Below are 16356 nucleotides of genomic sequence, written 5' to 3' on the forward strand. Positions count from 1 at the left end.
TGTCACCTTTTTTCACCTTGTCTGTTTGGGCGGCACGGTGGTGAAGTGATTAGCACTGTTGCCTCACAAGATGGAGGTTTCGCGTTCTGGTCGTCATGGCTGGCCGGATTCTCTCTGCATGGAGTTCGCATGTTCTCCTCATGTCCGTGTGGGTTTCCCCGGGTACTCCGGATGCCTCCCACTCTGAAAGACATGCATGTCAGGTTAGGTATACTCCTGCCATTATCCTTGTCCAAGGCACTCAGAACTGGAGTTGGTCCCTGGGCGCTGCACTGTGGCTGCCCACTGCTACTACAGTAAGTAGCTAGGATGGGTTAAATGCTGAAGACAAATTGTTCGAGAGGATTCAGTAAAGTCCCTCTCTGTTAAGTCACTTCAAACCCCAAAGCTTGAGTGACTCCTGCTTGTCATTACAGAGCCCAGTGCACACTGCAGGATCCAGAGCTGCTCTCAGGGGCACTGATAGATGTGGTCAAACACCTGGGCAATCTGAAGTTCAGAGTCTGGGAGAAGATGCTGGGGACAGTGCAGTACAGTGAGTATCTGGAGAAGATGGAAAAATGTTTTATCAGGTATTTAATGAACACATGAAACAAAAACAAGCTGTATAAAGAAATGGTGCAAAATATAAACAGAGTCTCCCATTGTCAGCTCCCTTCAAGTTTAACAAAATCTTGTGGACTGTGCTGCACTGCTCACAATTTAATAAATGAACACATTGAATTTTCTATATGTATTCACTCATTTATTAATTTTCATAATGAAAATAGGTTTTTATGATCATTTTCCATTTTCAGTAGACAAAACGTAACAACAATTAAAACATAAAATAACATAAAACTATAATACAGGTACCGACAAAGTTATGCAAAAAATAAAAGAAGAGAAGCACATTAGACATCCTGGAGATTTACCCGATATAATGTTATTTAGACCATGAGATATTTTGTCCCAAATTGAATGGTGGAAGAACATGATTTATTAATACAAGTTGCTGAGCGTTCAAATAAAACAATATTCTGAAACTGAGAAAGCCACACATCTCCCTTAAATATATCCGGGGATGCCCATGCGAACTGAATAGTTTTTTTTAGTGGCTCTTAAAAGCAGCCAGAAATACCTTACTTTTAACAATATTTAGAGAAGGAAAGGAGAGATCTATGTGGGGCAGAAATTAGATATTAATTTATAGCAATTCTGCAAGAAAATATGAAATACTGGACCAAAATTTTGTTATGTATGGGCGCTCCCAAAAAAATTGATGACAGTTTTGTTTTATTTTGTATTGTAATGTTTTGTGCTTGGAGTGATAGGCCTACGGTATATAAAGTGGCTGTTTGAATAACTGGTACGGCATTGTGTTTACACTGTAGAATGTGGTCTCAGCCAATCAGCATCCAGGATCGAAACAACCCGTTTTATGAAGTACAATTAGGAGACTGTCCATCCATCCATTATCTATACCCGCCTATCAGGCAGGGTCATGGGGGATGCTGGAGCCTATCTGAATATGGATTGAGTGAGAGACGGGAAATAACCCTGGACAGGGCGCCAATTTGTCACAGGGAACATGCATCCTAATTTACCTCAACATCATCAAGTCACCATCTCTTATACTTTCTTTTTCCACACAGTTTTTACTTCCAGTTTGTTACAATTTATTAATAAAAGCTTTCTATATACAGACGGGTGACAAATTAAAGGAAAAACCTGAATAAATGAGTGGAGAAACATAACAAATGGAGGTGCATCCATACATGATAGAATTAAGCAATTAACAATCAATCATGCTCTGTGGCATGCAGAAGTATTCTGGGCAGGCCCAGTTGATCTTGGATTGACAAGGCATGAGGAAAAGATCAATGTGACTTTGAAAGAGGGTTCATTATTGATGGAGGTTCTGGGTGGCACAGAAACTGCTTAAGTGGTTAGCGTTTCAATAGGAACAGCATCTAAAGAGATATCTGCATTCTTCTTTCTATGGGAAAGATGTCGGAAATAGTGGTCAAAAGCATACATTCAATGATCCTGATGCTTGTGCATTAATGCGATATGTAAGGAAAAACACAGCAACTCTGAGAATGTCAATGCAGGATGTGATCAGACTGTGTCAGCAAGAACAGTCTGTTGACAAATACACAGACAGGGATATTATAGTAAACCCCTCATTACAAAGATGAATGCACATCATTGAGTTCAGTGATGCAAAAACTATAGGCACTGGTGTACAGAGATGTGGAAAAAGTGGTATGGTTAGAGGAATTATCCTTGGCCATATTCTTGACAAGTGCGCGAATGCTTGCGTGGCGTTCACTGAGAGAACGGGGGCTTGCTATTGTTGAGATATTAAAGAATTAAAGTCATGGTTTTGCAATGACACTAATAACAATCCAGTTTAGCAAGAGGTGATTTGCTTTTTAAAGCCGTATTTAACAAACAATTACCTATTTGTTATATTTCCATGAAATATTTTGTCAGCAACTCGTCTGCAAAAGTGCACAAACCCTTATCATCTTAAATTTCAGTTTTCATTCCAATACCTTTTTATGTCCATAAGGGATAGTTATAGGGGGAAATACATTTTATATTTAAAGTTTACATTTTAAATACAATTATAGCTAAAGTATAGTCCATAGTAATCCATCCAGTGATCCAAAACTATTATATACCATTTCCATGGTATTCATAATATGAATAGAGTATGAAATATGCCTCTTCTTTCAGTCATTTAAATATCTTTTTTCTGGATATTTCAGCTCCTGTGGTGCTGGACCCCAACACTGCAAATCCCTGGCTCTCTCTCTCTGATGATTTGACCACTGTGAGACACACAGGTACAGAGCAGAAATGTCCTGACAACCCAGAGAGGTTTAGCTACTGTGTGAGTGTGCTGGGATCTGAGGGCTTTACCTCAGGGAAACACAGCTGGGAGGTGAAGGTTGGGAATAAATATGAGTGGGATATAGGAGTGATGAAAGAGTCCATCACTAGGAAGGGTGATATAACATGCAGCCCAGGGAGGGGATTTTGGGTCTTAGTGCTGAGGAATGGTGATGAGTACAGTGCATCTGGAGCTGCTGACCTCACACTGAAGAGGAAGCCCCAGAGCATCAGAGTGCAGCTGGACTATGACAGGGGGGAGGTGTCCTTCTTTGACTCCAGTGACATGTCACCCATTTACACTTTTAAAGACACATTTACTGATCCCGTACTTCTCTCCGTCTTTGAAAGAGGATGGGAGAAACGATGAACCCCTGAAAATATGCCCAGTGAAAGTTTCTATAACAGTGTCATCCCAGTGAAGGTATCTAGGAAATAAGAACTGACTAAAGATGTTGTACTGAAGGAGTATTATAGAGGTAATCCATTTAATAATAGTACTTAATCAATTCTCTTTCATGATTATTTTTTATAGTTAATGAACTGCACATGCATTTTTTAGAATGTATATACACCGATCAGCCACAACATTAAAACCATCTGCATTTTTCTGATTTTTTCTGAGTTAATATTTTATTTTTCTCAGTTTGTAATCAAACAATTCACACATGGTCAAAGCGCAGACTCAGAGCTTTTATTAAAGGGTATTCTTATACATTTTGGTTTCACCATCTAGTAATTACAGCACTTTTTATACGTAATCTTCCATTTCAGTGTTTTAGACAAATTAACATAATGTCAAAGAATAGAGTCATGTTTTGTATTTGGTTGCATATCCTTTGCATGCCATGACTTCCTGATGTCTGTGACCTATCAACTTCATTAGAATCTGGATATCTTATTGTCAGGTAGTCCTACAAGCGATACAAAAACTCTTTGCATCTGAATGGAACTCTATGGGAATTGGGGGGTGGAACTAGATTCAGCTGTAAATTATTCTGATACAGTATGGAACACATTTGTTGGCTAAATGGCTTTAAGTCATCAAGGGTCCAAGGTATCAAATGCACAGCCCTTGGACAAAATCCACTACATTCCTACATGAGCAACATATGAGTTCCCAGCATACAGAAACCAGCAGCATGTACCTCTAGACCTGCACACAGGACACCAGTCAGGATGCCTCCACCAAAACCAGAGTAATACCCACCACAGCACCCTCCTCAGTACACAGCTTTGGACCCCTTAAACACAGGATCCCCGAAACACAGCTGGGACCTTTCTCACCTGGACACGGCTAACCCAAACCTGGCTCAGCTCCTCCCCCCCCCCCACAGCCCAGCACTACATCTGCAGTTACATTACATTACATTATTACATTACAGGCATTTGGCAGACGCTCTTATCCAGAGCGACGTACAACAAAGTGTATAACCATAACCAGGAACAAGTATGACGAAACCCCTAGAGAGAAGTACCGGTCCAAGTACAGGGAACAACCGCATAGTTCAACTTGGACCCTGGTGGTTAAAGTGATTAACACTAACAACGAGAACGGCAACAACGCAATCTATGGAAAAATAAAAATAAATAAAAATACAAGTAGTCGTTAAGACTGGCGCATCAACTAAGTCACCTATTAAACAGCTGCCTAGTTACACCCCTAAGTTTAGTCATTTACAGAGGGGGAAGGGAGGGATGGGGAGAGGTGCAGCCTGAAGAGGTGGGTCTTCAGTCGTCGTTTGAAATGGGTCGCAGTCTCAGCTGTTCTGACCTCCACAGGGAGGTCATTCCACCATCGTGGGGCCAGAACAGACAGGAGACGTGTTCTGGAAGTGCAGGTGCGAAGAGGGGGAGGTGCTAGGCGTCCTGAGGTAGCAGAACGGAGGGATCTGGCTGGCATGTAGGGTTTGAAAATCTTGTGAAGGTATGCTGGGGCTGATCCCTTGACTGCCTGGTATGCTAGAACCAATGTTTTGAATTTGATGCGAGCTATAACAGGCAGCCAGTGGAGGGTAGTGAGCAGGGGAGTTACGTGGGAGTGTCTGGGGAGGTTGAAGACCAGACGAGCCGCAGCATTCTGGATGAGCTGCAGGGGTCTGGTGGCAGATGCCGGTAGTCCAGCCAGAAGAGAGTTGCAGTAGTCCAGGCGGGATAGAACCATTGCTTGGACCAGGAGCTGGGTTGAGTAGGTGGTGAGAAAGGGGCGGATTCTGCGGATATTGTATAGGAAAAATCTGCATGCCCGGGTTACTGCTGCAATGTTGTTGGAGAGGGACAGCCTGCCAGACCAGAAGGCCCCACTGGCAATGAGCTGTCAGCAGATGCTCAGCTTCATACGCTCTCACCTTCTGGGCTACATACAGTGGTAGGAAGACAAAAAAAAAGAAAAAAAAAAAAAACATACAAATTTCTGACTGAGTGTACAGGGCCCTATATAATGTGTAATGATTTAATATTATGTGTCTCTGTTCCAGTTGAGGCTCGCTAGAGGGCGCCGGTGCTTCAGACTTAGTGTTATTTTTTGCTGGAGGGGTCTCTTAGTTGTTTGTATTTATTGTTTTATTGGTTTTGTCATGTCTGCACATGTGTTTAGTTCATTTATCTCTTTAGTTTATGTTCTGCTCCTTTTGGTTTAGATATTTAAGTACCTTGTTCTCATAATTTTCTTGATTGGTCTTTGCGCTGCTTGTGGTCCTAATGTGTAGTCTCTTGTTCTTTGGTTCTAGTTTTCATGTTCGTACTTGTGTACATGCATGTTTGTTGTTTTGTCTCTATATGTCAAAATAAAAGTTCTTGTTATAGTTGCACTACGGTGCCTGTAACTTGTTTATGTTCAGATATTGTACGATTTTATACAAAAAAATAATCATACCTTCTGATGAAAAAAGTGAAAATACTGTATATTAATTTGCTAAAAAAAAACTTAGAAGTTTGTGTTATTTTCAAATGATAAAATGTCATATATAATCAGTGAAATAACTTAGTGTTTCAAAGTGGAACATTCAGGTATTTGGTATGAAGAACAGAAACCCTGATTTAATTGAACAAAAAAGAGACATAGATTATGCTAATCTTGCAGGAGACAGGGTGCAAAGCTGACCAAGTCACTGGTTGCCCATCACGCTACAAAGAACTGGTAGTATCCTCAGCAAAATTTAACAATGTTACCCAAGGGAATTCAGAGGGAATTTAATTTGATTTAAATCAAAGCTAATACAATCAATAGAACTTGTCAGGGCGAATGCCACATGGATGAAAATTAAGGAGGAAATCATCACCACAAGAACAAATATTTTCCTATGTGCAATGTATTCCCTTTTTTAGAATTTCCTTATTTTAAAGAGTGCACATTTACAATGTCATGGCTGACTCATAAGACATCGCAAAAGGAGAGAGACCACACGTTGAATGTTGTCAAGATAGTAATAAACTAATTTATTAACAAAATTAGATATACAGAGTGGAGTGGGGAAGTCAGTATAGTCAGTGGTGTGTGCAGATGCTTGGATGTAAATGAGCATATACATGTGAGGTGTTGTAGGTGTAAGACAAAAAAGCACAAAGCAAACAGCGAAAACGTAGCCCATGGCTCCAAACACAGGTACATACCAAAGAAAGGAGGAGCACTAGCAAAGGCAAAGGTGGGGTTATTATTACCTGCGGTGCATCAGGCCAGGTGCACCCCATCAGCAATGGTGACTATAGCTCTGCCTACTGATCAGGGAAAACCATAGTCATCACTAGCATAGAACAGGAGATCAGCTATTTTTAGGCCCGTGGAAATATGCTGATTTGTGGTGATCTAAATTGCAGGACCAGAGAGGAACCAGACTTCATCATCACATGCTGACAACCACATCATTGGCCAGAACCACCTTAATTTCCCCATTTAGTCCCTCAAGAAAAATAATGACAAATCAACTAAGAAAAACAGGAAAGAACTCTTGAAGCTTTCTCAAGGACTGAGTCAGTTCATCATCAATGGTAGATTAAGAGGGGACTCATATGGGAGATACATCTACAGCTCACCTCTAGCAATAACACTGTTGCACTAACCCCTCAGTCAGATCACAGCTAAATTACTGAGTGTCTAAAAATGTCAAAAGCTACGAACGCACCCACACAACCCATAAGCTGTGCAACATTCCTAAATCGCACAGATAGACCCAAAACATCAAAGAAGAATACCAGAAAGCAATTAAAAATCAAGAAATACAAACACTCTTTGACACCTTCCTGGAATACTATATATTCTCACAATATAGACAAAATACAACTGGCAGTGAAAAATGTAAATTACATTTTTTTTTTAAATTGGCTTTAAGAATTAATTCTAATATTATTCAAAAGTAAACCAAAACCAAAAATGTGAAACAAAAAACTGTTCAGAAATTTGCAGAACCATTAAACAAAACTCAAGGCCACATGGGTTGAGTTATATACTGAGTTCAGCAAAAGTGAAAGTGAAAACATCCGTGAGAGACTGAGTCTGTAAAATGGAGGCTAAAGCTTTGATTCCTGAGGACGAGCTCTGTTGCTCTATATGTTGCGATATTTTTAAAGAACCTGTTGTACTGAAATGCAGCCACAGCTTTTGCAGAGAGTGTGTGCACCAGTACTGGAAAGAGAAGAGCCCTCGGGAGTGTCCCATCTGCAGGACCAAGGCCTCTATGAAGGATCCTCCAGTAAACTTGGCATTAAGAAGCATTGTGGAGTCCTACTTAAAGCAGAAGACTGAGAGTGAAGCAGATAAAAGTGAAGCTGTGGAGAAGACTGGAGTTTGCTGCAGTCTTCATGGAGAGAAAATACTGTTGTTCTGTGAGGAGGATCAGGAGCCTCTCTGTCTCGTGTGTCGCACTTCCAAAAAACACGGAAACCACCAGGTTCGTCCAGTGGAAGAGGCAGTACTGGATCTGAAGGTACCCCATTCATTTCTAAATTAAGCTATTTGAAATTCTCAATATACAATTTTAAATGCCTGAAGAGTCTCTGTAGGATATTCAGTTAACATGTACTTGTGTGTTTTCTGTTACTGAGTAAATTCCCTATCACTGACAAAAAATGGGGCGTGGTTAGCAGGACGTTTTGAAATAATGTAAATAAGTGAATCTGTGAGTGTATGTCCTGATAGTTTTTTGAGTAAGGTGCTGTTCAACCTACTATGGTCTCTGTTCTACTTAAGTAGTGACTTGATAGACCCCATGCAAAACATAAAGTCCTTATTGAATGTTCTGGTTTTCATTTCATTACATTATTGACATTTGGCAGACGTTCTTATCCAGATCAAATTACAATGAGAAGTGCATAAATCTGGGTTAAGAGAAACAGTAACCCTAGAGGTATGAGGTAAATGCTAGGAAAATATAGGGTTTAAACATTGTACACTAGTTAAGCCTATTATTATACATGTATTATACATATTACAGGCTAAAGCATAATTAAACTACTGCAATTACATTTGATTGCTTGGACAGAGAAAGTTTTATGCTTGAGCAACAACCAAGAAGTAGACAAATCAACAATGAAATAGTGTTTTGACTTATATGTACATATTTCTTTTCAATATTGTACCAATAAATCAAGCCAATACATTCTAGTGCACTCCAGCTAAATAGCTGCTTTGACATTTTAATCCTTAGTTGAATTGGACTTAAAAATAAATAAAATAAAATGTTAAATTTGAAATGCTATGATGATGATAATAATAATAATGATAATAATAATAATAATACATTTATTTTATATAGCGTTTTTCACAGACTCAAAGACACTTTAGAACACAGGGAATACAAGCATAATTATATATTTAAAAAAACCTTGAACTATTACATTTGCCTTTCTGTATGTGATAATTGGTTCATTCCACTCCAGGAGGAACTCAAGCCTGCTCTTAATCTTATTGAAGAAAAACTGAAGATATTTTCTAAGGTTGAACAAGAATGTAAAAAAACAGCAGAACATATCAGGGTGAGTAAAGCAATTTGGAATATGTTTTAGCTACTCAAAAATACAAAAACATTATTTTTGTTTTTGACGAATGCTGTGTTTTGAAAATTCCACTATTCATGTTTAAAATAGTGTGTTTGAATTGCAGAATCAGGCCCAGCACACAGAGAGGCAGATAAAGGCAGAGTTTGAGAAGCTCCACCAGTTCTTGCGAGAGGAAGAGGAGGCCAGACTGGCTGCATTGAAAGAGGAAGAGAAGAAGAAGAGTCGGATAATGAATGAGGAGATAGAAAACATCACAGGACACATCTCCACTCTTACTGAGAAAATCACAGCTATAGAGCAGGCCATGGGCACTGAAGATACCTCATTTTTAAAGGTATGAGCTTAGTTTGCCCACAGTGAGTTTGCATCCATTCTAGCCAAGTTGACACATTCAGTTTATTCCATTGATGCAGAAGAATATTATACGTCTATTGTTGAATTTCCATAACTGATCTGCTGTTCTGATAGAACCACAGAATTTTCTTCTGTAATAGTTAAGACACATTACAGCACTGTGTGCACAGTACACAACGGTATATGTATTAATCCTGCACTCTAACTAGCATAGCATTTCTTTGTTTCATTCCTCATCTGTAATTTTTTTGTTTTCTATGCTTTGGCCTTGCAAAATTCCTGCACATGCAGATCCTGTCATAATACTTTGTCATTCTGTGTTTTTCAGAACTACAAGGACATAAAGATGAGGTATGTACACTCTGCCTGCATCGAGTGTTCCTCACTCCAAACTCCCCAAAGCCTGAGTGACTCCTGCTTGTCATTACAGAGCCCAGTGCACACTGCAGGATCCAGAGCTGCTCTCAGGGGCACTGATAGATGTGGCCAAACACCTGGGCAACCTGAAGTTCAGAGTCTGGGAGAAGATGCTGGGGGTGGTGCAGTACAGTGAGTATCTGGAGAAGATGGAAAAATGTTTTTGCAAGGTGTTATGTCCCGTAACTCACCTGTGTTAAATAGCCAGGTGTACGCTACCTGTCGTAACACTAAGCCACCTCAGTATTAACCACAACCCGAAAGAAGACCCAGTCAAGCATAAAGTGATATGTTAAAATGCAAGAAGGTGTTTATTTACAGCAAAGCAGGGAATTAAGAGCTAAAGGAGTTGTAAGCAGATATGTACAGATATATCCCAGGTAGCAGGATCTCACCGGGCAGGTAGATGTAACCTAGCAAGATCATCCTCTGGCCTAAAGGTCCGTCCTCCAGTTCCTTACTGCTGTTCCGAGTTAGAAACTGGGATATTGCTGACGATCGCTACAATATGCACGTTCTATAACTAAGAAGTAACACAAAGGCTACTATTAGCAATTTAACACGTTATAGAATATGACTTTAACAAGTTACAGAGAACAGACAACGTAGACTGTAGGCAGTAGGCTAACCAAGACTAAGACCAAGACTAACTTAGAAAGATGCACATCATAAATATATAGTCCTGCTTTTTTTCTAGTATCGCTGCTCCATGACGAAAACTGAGAAAGCCACACATCTCCCTTAAATATATCCGGGGATGCCTATGCCAAATAAATAGTTGTTTCAGTGGCTGTTAAAAGCAGATAGAAATACCTTAAATTTAACAATATTTAGAGAAAGAAAGGAGAGATCTATGTAGGGCAGAAATTTGATATCAATTGCCAACATAACACTGACAAGTGGGTGAGCGCATGTGTGGCTTACATCAAAAAAACGATACAGGCCTGAATACTTGATCCCGTGAAGGGGTCTGGTGCCTCTGTTTTGCTGTAGGGGCATTTTCCTGGCATGGTTTGGTTCCACTTGTTGTCTTAGGGTCACTGCAAATCAATACAAAGTTATTCTGAGTGATGACCTTTATCTTATGACGAACATTTCTATCCTGATAGGAGTGGTCTCATCCAGGATGACAATGCCTCCATCCACAGGGCATGAGGGGTCACTGAATGGTTTGATGTGTATAAAAATGGTGTGAATCATATACTTTAGCCTTTGCAGTCACACTTTCTCCACCCAATTGAACACCTATGGGAGATTTTGGACTGACGTGTTAGACAGCGCTCTCCACTGCCACTATTTGTATTTGTATCTGTATTTGTTCAACCAACAAAAGCATTTATATTTGTATTTGTATTCGGATTGACACCTAAAGGGGCATGGCATGAACTGGAAGTTGGTGGAGTTTAACATGGAAACTGTTATAATAATATTCCAAAAATCCCAGATTTTTACCATTATAATCACTGGCACTGCTATTGTTGAGATATTAATGCATTAAAGTCATGGTTTTACAATGACATCAATAATAATCCAGTTTAACAACAGGTAATTTGCTTTTGAAAGCTGTATTTAACAAACAGTGAGATAATTGTTATATAATCATAAGATATTTTGTGTGCAACTCCTGAAAAGTGCATAAACCCTTGTCATTATGAAAATAAACTTTCTTTCTAATACCTTTTTCTGACCATTGGTGATAGTTAAAGGGGAAAATACATTTTATATTTAAAGTTTACGCTTTAAACACAATTATAGCTACAGTATGTTAGAATCCATAACTATTTTATACCATGTCCTGTGTATCTGACCTAATATGAATAGGGTATGAAATGTGCCTCTTCTTTCAGCCTTTAAATGTCTTTCTTCTGGATATTTCAGCTCCTGTGATGCTGGACCCCAACACTGCACATGTCTCTCTCTCTCTCTCTGATGATCTGACCACTGTGAGAGATACAGATACAGGCCACGAATATCCTGACAATCCAGAGAGGTTTAACTCCTCTGTGAATGTGCTGGGATCTGAGGGGTTTATCTCAGGGAAACACAGCTGGGAGGTGAAGGTTGGGAATAAATCTGATTGGACTATAGGAGTGGTGAAAGAGTCCATCAGTAGGAAGGGTGATATAACATGCAGCCCAGGGAGGGGATTTTGGGTCTTAATGCTGAGGAATGGTGATGAGTACAGAGCTGCTGGAGTTGCTGACCTCACACTGAAGAGGAAACCCCAGAGCATCAGAGTGCAGCTGGACTATGACAGGGGGGAGGTGTCCTTCTTCGACCCCAGTGACATGTCACTCATTTACACTTTTAAAGACACATTTACTGAGAAAATGTTCCCGTACTTCTCTCCCTGTTTGAACGATGATGGGAGAAACAATGAGCCCCTGCAAATATGCCCAGTGAAAGTTTCCATAACAGTGTCCTCCCAGTGAAGATATCTATGAAATAAGAACTGACTAAAGACAACCACAATGAGCTGTCACTCACAAAGCATATGCTCAGCTTCATATGCTTATGGACTAGGTATAGTAGTAAGATGACAAAAGAAAAAAAAAACATACAAATTTGTGAGTTTGTACAGGACCCTATATAATGTGTAATGATTTAAATTTGTGTGTCACTTTTCCAGTTGAGATCCACTAGAGGGCGCCAGTGCTTCAGACTTAGTGTCATTTTTTATTTGCGGGGTCCCTTAATTGTTTGTAACTATCGTATCATTAGTTTTGTCATGTCTGCACATGTGTTCTCATTAGTTTATGTTCTGCACCCGTCATTTTAGGTATTTAAATTCCTTGATCTAATTTTTTTCTTGCTTGGTTTTTGTGCTGCTTGTGCTCATGTTTAGTCTCTTGTTATTTGGTCCAAGTTTCAAAGTCTGTGCTTGTGTACCTGCCTGTTTTTTTGTGTTTTTTAATTTTTTTTTTAAGTCAATGAGTCAAAACAAATTCTCTTGTTATTCTTGCACCCACCTGAGTGTCTCTGCGTTTGAATCGCACAATGGTGCTAATGACTTGTTTACGTTCAATTATTGCACTGTTATTGTACTGTTATATAAAACAGTAACATTAACTTCTTCTGAAAAAAATGAAAATACTGTATATTAATTTGCTTAAAAAACCCCTATCATTTTCAAATGATTAAATGCCAAATATATTCAGTGAAATAACTGAGTTTCTATGTGGATTCAGGGCGTAATCTTGTAGCATTTGCTATGAAGAACAGTGAAACCATGATTTCATTGAACAAATAAAAGACATAGATATACTAATCTTACAGGAGACATGGTGCAAAGCTAATACAATCAATAGAGCTTGTCAGGGGGAATGCCAAATGAATAAAAATATCTCCACCACAAGAACACATATTTGTGTCTATCTATATTCCTTCTCAGAATCTCCTTATTTTAACGAGGGCACCTTTACTATCATAGAACAGGAGCTCAGCTATTTTCAGGCCCAGGAAAATGTGCTGATTTGTGGTGATCTAAATGGCAGGACCGGAGAGGAACCTTCATTATCACATGGGGTGACAACCACGTTATTGGCCTGAACCACCATAATTTCCCCATTTATTCCCACAGGAAAAACTATGATGAATAAACTAACAAAAAAGGAAAGAACTCTTGCATCTCTGAGTCTGTACATTGTCAACGGTAGTTTAAGAGGGGACTCGTATGGGAGATGCACCTACTGCTCACCTCTTAACAACAGCACAATCACAGATATAGATCCATTCTCTTTCAGAGCCTTCACAGTCAGGCCACTAACCTCTCAGTCAGATGACAGCTAAATTACTGAGTGTCTAAAAATGTCAAAAACTAACAACACACCCACACAACCCAGTAAGCTGGACAACATTCCTAAATCTTACAGATGGGTACCAGAAAGCAATTAAAAATCAAGAAATACAAACACTCTTACACACCTTTCTGGAATACCACACATCCTCACAATAAAGACAAAATACTCCTAGCAGTGAAAAACAAAAATTATATTTTTGAAAAGTTCACTTAAGAATTCAATCTAATATTAGTCAAAAGCAAAAATCTAAAATGTGAAACAAAAAAACGGTCCGATATTTACAGGACCATTAGAAACAAGTTTTTTCCCAGCTTTAAGCCACATGGGTTGTCTTCTGTTCAAAGTTCAGCAAAAGTGAAAGCGAAAGTAACAGACAGAGAGACTCTGTAAAATGGAGGCTAAAGCTTTGATTCCTGAGGACGAGCTCTGTTGTTCTGTATGTTGTGATATTTTTAAAGAGCCTGTTGTCTTGAAATGCTGCCACAGCTTTTGTAGAAAGTGTGTGAAGCAGTACTGGGAAGAGAAGAGCTCTCGAGAGTGTCCCATCTGCAGGACCAAGGCCTCTATGGAGGATCCTCCTGTAAACCTGGCATTAAGAAGCATTGTGGAGTCCTACTTAAAGCAGAAGACTGAGAGTGAAGCAGAGAAACATGAAGCTGCTGTGAAGAGTGAAGCTTGCTGCAGTCTTCATGGACAGAAACTACTGTTGTTCTGTGAGGAGGATCAGGAGCCTCTCTGTCTCGTGTGTCAGACTTCTAAAAAACACAGAAACCACCAGGTTTGTCCAGTGGAAGAGGCAGTACTGGATCTGAAGGTACCCCATTCATTTCTAAATTAAACAATTTGAAATTATCAATACACTATTTCAAATGTCTGAAAAAAACTGTATCTGTACGATTATCTGTACGATAATCAGTTAACATGTACTTGTGTGTTTTCTGTTACTGAGTTAATTCCCTATAACTGACAAAAAGGGGGTGTGCACTAAGAGTAAATTGTGTGGGAGGGGGTTGGCAGGAACTTTTTAAGGTATGTAAATAAGTGAAACTGTTAGTGTATGTCCTGCTTGTTTTTTGAGTAAAGTGCGGTTCAACCTATATGGTCTCTGTCCTACATAAACACAGACTAAATAGTTCCCTTGTAAAACATAAAGTCCATATTGAAATTTATGATTTCATTAGATTACATTACTGCCGTTTGGCAGACGCTCTTATCCAGAGTGAATTACAATGAGAAGACAAGTGCATAAATCAGAGTCAAGAGGAACAGTAACCCTAGAGGTCGGAGATAAATGCTCAGAAAACATAGGGTTTAAATACTATAAACTAGTTAAGCCTGTTTTTATACATGTATTATACATAATATAGGCCTAAATGTAATTAAACTACTGTGACTACATTTGATTGCTTGGACAGAGAATGTTACATGCTTTAGCATCAACCAAGAAGTATACAAATCAACAATAAAACAGTGGTTTGGCTTATTAGACTTATGTACAAATATCTTTTGAATATTGTAACAATAAATGAAGCCAATCAATTCTATGAAGTGCACCCCAGCTAAACAGCTGCTTTACAATTTCAATCCATAGTTGAATTGGCCTGAAAACACATAAAATGTTTAATGTGAAATGTTATCATGCCATAAACGAATGGTGATTTTCACTGATCTTTAGGATGGTTATTTCCCTGCTACATTTCCCAAGTAAAGACACAGTTGTATTGTAGCAGGAGTATTCAAAATTATTTCTCTGGTGGGTAACACGTAAATCAGTAGAGCTTAAACTATTACTATTTGTGTCTTTCTGTAAGTGATAATTGGTTCGTGTCACTTCAGGGGGAACTCAAGCCTGCGCTTAATCTTATTAAAGAAAAACTGAAGAGATTTTCTAAGGTTGAACAAGAATGTAAGAAAACAGCAGAACATGTCAGGGTGAGTAAAGCAATTAGGAATGCTTTTTAGCTACTTAAAAATAAGAAAAACATTACTTTGGGTTTTGGTTAATGCTGTGATTTGGTAATTCCACTGTTCAGGTCTAAAATAGTGTGTTTGAATTGCAGAGTCAGGTCCAGCACACAGAGAGGCAGATAAAGGCAGAGTTTGAGAAGCTCCACCAGTTCCTGCGAGAGGAAGAGGAGGCCAGACTGGCTGCACTGAAAGAGGAAGAGATGTTGAAGAGTCTGATCATTCGGGAGAAGTTAGACCACATAAAAAGACACATCTGCACCCTTTCAGACAAATTCACAGCTATAGAGAAGGCCATGGACACTGAAGACACCTCCTTTTTAAAGGTAGGATCTTGGTTTACCTGCAGTGAGTTTGCATTCATTCTAGTCAAATTAACATATGCAGTTTATTCTTATGATGCAGAGGAATATTATATATCTATTGTTTAATAACAGACCTGCTGTTCTATCTGACAGAAGAGCAGAATTTTCTTGTGTAATAGTTAAGACACATTACAGCACTGTGTGCACAGTACACAATGGTATATGTATTAATCCTGCACTCTCACTAGCATATCATTTGTTTGTTTGTCCCAATCTGTTATTTTTTTGGTCTTTTTATGCTTTTGCCTTGTAAAATGCCTGCACATGCAGATCCTGTCATAATACTTTTGTTGTTCTGTGTTTTTCAGAACTACAAGGACATAAAGATGAGGTATGTACACTCTGCCTGCCAAGTGTTTGTCACTCCAAACTCCCCAATGCTTGAGTGACTCCTGCTTGTCATTACAGAGCCCAGTGCACACTACAGGATCCAGAGCTGTTCTCAGGGGCTCTGTTAGATGTGGCCAAACACCTGAGCAACCTGAAGTTCAGAGTCTGGGAGAAGATGCTGGAGATGGTGCAGTACAGTGAGTATCTGAGGCAGATGATGAAAACACGCCAGTCTGAAAATTTAAATTTAA

At 39.2% G+C, this 16356-nt stretch overlaps 2 protein-coding genes across 2 annotated transcripts in view; both read left to right on the forward strand.

Moving 5' to 3' along the window:
• Positions 1-16356, forward strand: part of LOC135242601 (uncharacterized) — a 30127-nt gene that overhangs the window by 12130 nt on the left and 1641 nt on the right. The window contains exons 11-22 of the mRNA XM_064313755.1: positions 238-296; positions 7372-7802; positions 8755-8850; positions 8978-9208; positions 9557-9579; positions 9659-9777; positions 11524-12074; positions 13819-14259; positions 15282-15377; positions 15506-15736; positions 16084-16106; positions 16184-16302. Coding sequence (XP_064169825.1) covers positions 238-296; positions 7372-7802; positions 8755-8850; positions 8978-9208; positions 9557-9579; positions 9659-9777; positions 11524-12074; positions 13819-14259; positions 15282-15377; positions 15506-15736; positions 16084-16106; positions 16184-16302 — 2420 coding nt within the window. The remainder of the gene's footprint in view (positions 1-237; positions 297-7371; positions 7803-8754; positions 8851-8977; positions 9209-9556; positions 9580-9658; positions 9778-11523; positions 12075-13818; positions 14260-15281; positions 15378-15505; positions 15737-16083; positions 16107-16183; positions 16303-16356) is intronic.
• Positions 40-5690, forward strand: LOC135247544 (zinc-binding protein A33-like). The gene is given in 4 exon segments (XM_064321090.1): positions 40-535; positions 2757-3204; positions 3206-4235; positions 5156-5690. Coding segments are annotated over 3 exon segments (567 nt in total). The 5' UTR covers positions 40-513; the 3' UTR covers positions 3303-4235; positions 5156-5690.

The sequence above is a fragment of the Anguilla rostrata genome, chromosome 2 (genome assembly GCF_018555375.3).
Source record: "Anguilla rostrata isolate EN2019 chromosome 2, ASM1855537v3, whole genome shotgun sequence".
NCBI classification, from domain to species: domain Eukaryota; kingdom Metazoa; phylum Chordata; class Actinopteri; order Anguilliformes; family Anguillidae; genus Anguilla; species Anguilla rostrata.